The sequence below is a fragment of the Nanorana parkeri genome, unplaced genomic scaffold (genome assembly GCF_000935625.1).
Source record: "Nanorana parkeri isolate BGI_ZX_2015 unplaced genomic scaffold, ASM93562v1 scaffold3819, whole genome shotgun sequence".
Taxonomy (NCBI): domain Eukaryota; kingdom Metazoa; phylum Chordata; class Amphibia; order Anura; family Dicroglossidae; genus Nanorana; species Nanorana parkeri.
Window position 1 is genome coordinate 11,479 of NW_017310087.1, and position 3,606 is coordinate 15,084.

The window sequence follows — 3,606 nt, forward strand, 5'->3', positions numbered from 1 at the left end:
ACCACCCTCACCAGTTCTAGGTTGGGGGTGGTGTGGGGTGTTAGGGACTCCTCATCAAGGGTTGTACTGCTCAGATGGCGGGGGGTGTACATCAGAGGTGAAAGCCCCACCCACATAGGGCCATGAGGGAGTCCTGTGACCAGCTGCTGCAGTGTTGCTGGATTTCCCGGGTAGAGGAGGCCGGACCTCACTATCAGACTTTCATTCTCCCATAGCGGGATGATTGTGGGCGGTGCTGACTCCTTCCTATGGTCCCTCCCCCTCTGTGGGCTCCTCTGTCGGTGTCGCCTTTCTTCTGATGACTGCTGTCCTCTGTCTGTACAGTGAGAACGAAGCGCTGTGGAGGGAGGTGGCCAGTCTGCGGCAGAAGCATGCACAGCAACAGAAGGTGGTCAATAAGGTAAAGCCTGAGGGACCTGTCTGGAGCCAAGGGGGGTACAGGATGTGCGTGGGTGGAGCTCATGGGAGGGGTACAGGATGTGCGGGGGTGGAGCTCATGGGAGGGGTACAGGATGTGTGGGGGTGGAGCCAAGGGGGGTGCAGGATGTGTGTGGGTGGAGCTCATGGGATGGGTACAGCATGTGGGTGGAGCTCATGGGAGGGGTACAGGATGTGTGTGGGTGGAGCCAAGGGGGGTGCAGGATGTGTGTGGGTGGAGCTCATGGGATGGGTACAGCATGTGGGTGGAGCTCATGGGAGGGGTACAGGATGTGTGTGGGTGGAGCTCATTGGAGGGGTACAGGATGTGTGTGGGTGGAGCTCATGGGATGGGTACAGCATGTGGGTGGAGCTCATGGGAGGGGTACAGGATGTGTGGGGGTGGAGCCAAGGGGGGTGCAGGATGTGTGTGGGTGGAGCTCATGGGATGGGTACAGCATGTGGGTGGAGCTCATGGGAGGGGTACAGGATGTGTGGGGGTGGAGCCAAGGGGGGTGCAGGATGTGTGTGGGTGGAGCTCATGGGATGGGTACAGTGTGTGGGTGGAGCTCATGGGAGGGGTACAGGATGTGTGTGGGTGGAGCTCATTGGAGGGGTACAGGATGTGCGTGGGTGGAGCTCATGGGAGGGGTACAGGGTGTGTGTGGGTGGAGCTCATGGGAGGGGTACAGGATGTGTGTGGGTGGAGCTCATTGGAGGGGTACAGGATGTGCGTGGGTGGAGCTCATGGGAGGGGTACAGGGTGTGTGTGGGTGGAGCTCATGGGAGGGGTACAGGATGTGTGGGTGGAGCTCATGGGAGGGGTACAGGATGTGTGGGTGGAGCTCATGGGAGCGGTACGGGATGTGTGTTGGTGGAGCTCATTGGAGGGGTACAGGGTGTGTGTGGGTGGAGCTCATGGGAGGGGTACAGGATGTGTGGGTGGAGCTCATGGGAGCAGTATGGGATGTGTGTGGGTGGAGCTGAGGGAGGGGTGCAACATGTGTGTGGGTGGAGCTCATGGGAGCGGTACGGGATGTGCGTGGGTGGAGCTCATGGGAGCGGTATGGGATGTGTGTGGGTGGAGCTCATGGGAGCCGTACAGGATGTGTGTGGGTGGAGCTCATGGGAGCGGTACAGGATCTGTGTGGGTGGAGCTCATGGGAGCGGTATGGGATGTGCGTGGGTGGAGCTCATGGGAGGGGTACAGGGTGTGTGTGGGTGGAGCTCATTGGAGGGGTACAGGGTGTGTGTGGGTGGAGCTCATGGGAGGGGTACAGGATGTGTGGGTGGAGCTCATGGGAGCGGGAGGGGAGGTGCGTGGGAGTGCGTGGGTGGAGCTCATGGGAGCGGTACGGGATGTGCGTGGGTGGAGCTCATGGGAGCGGTACGGGATGTGCATGGGTGGAGCTGAGGTTGAAGGGGCGGAATGATGTGTCTTGGAGTGAGGGGGTGTGGAATGTATCTGGGTGGAGCTGAGGGAGGGGGTGGGATATGGAGGTGGGCTCATGTGCCATGTTTGGGCCCCCGGTTAGATGTTTCTCCATTGTCTCTCCAGCTCATCCAGTTCCTCATCTCTCTGGTCCAGTCCAACCGGATCCTGGGAGTGAAGCGTAAGATGTAAGTGTGTACTGCGCTCGGCTCGTGTGTGCGCCATCATCAGTACGTTGTATGGTGATGGAGCCATGTGAGGTGTCAGATCTCCGGTCTATCTTTCTCTGGGACTGGTAGGTCTTCGTACACCGAGGAGACCAGAGATTACTGCCATGACATTGTGTGTCAATACACAGCAGGTTCGGTTGTAGAGCCATTGTTGGGGAATACACAGCAGGTTAGGTTGTAGATCTGTTGTTGGGGAATACACAGCAGGTTCGGTTGTAGAGCCGTTGTTGGGGAACATACAGCAGGTTAGGTTGTAGATCCGTTGTTGGGGAATACACAGCAGGTTAGGTTGTAGAGCCATTGTTGGGGAATACACAGCAGGTTAGGTTGTGGATCCGTTGTTGGGGAATACACAGCAGGTTAGGTTGTAGAGCCATTGTTGGGGAATACACAGCAGGTTAGGTTGTAGAGCCATTGTTGGGGAATACACAGCAGGTTAGGTTGTATAGCCGTTGTTGGGGAATACACAGCAGGTTAGGTAGTAGATCTGTTGTTGGGGAATACACAGCAGGTTCGGTTGTAGAGCCGTTGTTGGGGAATACACAGCAGGTTCGGTTGTAGAGCCGTTGTTGGGGAATACACAGCAGGTTAGGTTGTAGATCCGTTGTTGGGGAATACACAGCAGGTTAGGTTGTAGAGCCATTGTTGGGGAATACACAGCAGGTTAGGTTGTAGATCCGTTGTTGGGGAATACACAGCAGGTTAGGTTGTAGAGCCATTGTTGGGGAATACACAGCAGGTTCGGTTGTAGATCCGTTGTTGGGGAATACACAGCAGGTTAGGTTGTAGAGCCATTGTTGGGGAATACACAGCAGGTTAGGTTGTAGAGCCATTGTTGGGGAATACACAGCAGGTTAGGTTGTAGAGCCATTGTTGGGGAATACACAGCAGGTTAGGTTGTAGATCCGTTGTTGGGGAATACACAGCAGGTTAGGTTGTAGAGCCATTGTTGGGGAATACACAGCAGGTTAGGTTGTAGATCCGTTGTTGGGGAATGCACAGCAGGTTAGGTTGTAGATCCGTTGTTGGGGAATACACAGCAGGTTAGGTTGTAGAGCCATTGTTGGGGAATACACAGCAGGTTAGGTTGTAGAGCCATTGTTGGGGAATACACAGCAGGTTAGGTTGTAGATCCGTTGTTGGGGAATGCACAGCAGGTTAGGTTGTAGATCCGTTGTTGGGGAATACACAGCAGGTTAGGTTGTAGAGCCAGCTTTACACATCAGTCTGGGAGGTCTTCTGAGTGATGGCTCTGAGCTTGTTGTAGGGACAACCTTCCTCCTCAGACCTGTCTGAGATGTCGGCCATATTAGGGGGCGTGTCTTCTCTAATAACCGTACTGTGTTCTCTCCTGCAGACCGCTCATGCTGAACGACAGCAGCTCAGCCCATTCACTGTCAAAGTACACCCGCCAGTACTCCCTGGAGCATGTCAACGGGGCCACCACCTACCCAGTGAGTGTGGGGACGGGGGGTGCAGCACCTACCCAGTGAGTGTGGGGACGGGGGAGCAGCACCTACCCTGTGA

At 55.9% G+C, this 3,606-nt stretch overlaps 1 protein-coding gene across 1 annotated transcript in view; it reads left to right on the top strand.

Annotated features, from left to right (window-relative positions):
- Positions 1–3,606, top strand: part of HSF1 (heat shock transcription factor 1) — a 13,649-nt gene that overhangs the window by 1,622 nt on the left and 8,421 nt on the right. The window contains exons 4-6 of the mRNA XM_018575351.1: positions 266–400; positions 1,976–2,037; positions 3,437–3,533. Coding sequence (XP_018430853.1) covers positions 266–400; positions 1,976–2,037; positions 3,437–3,533 — 294 coding nt within the window. The remainder of the gene's footprint in view (positions 1–265; positions 401–1,975; positions 2,038–3,436; positions 3,534–3,606) is intronic.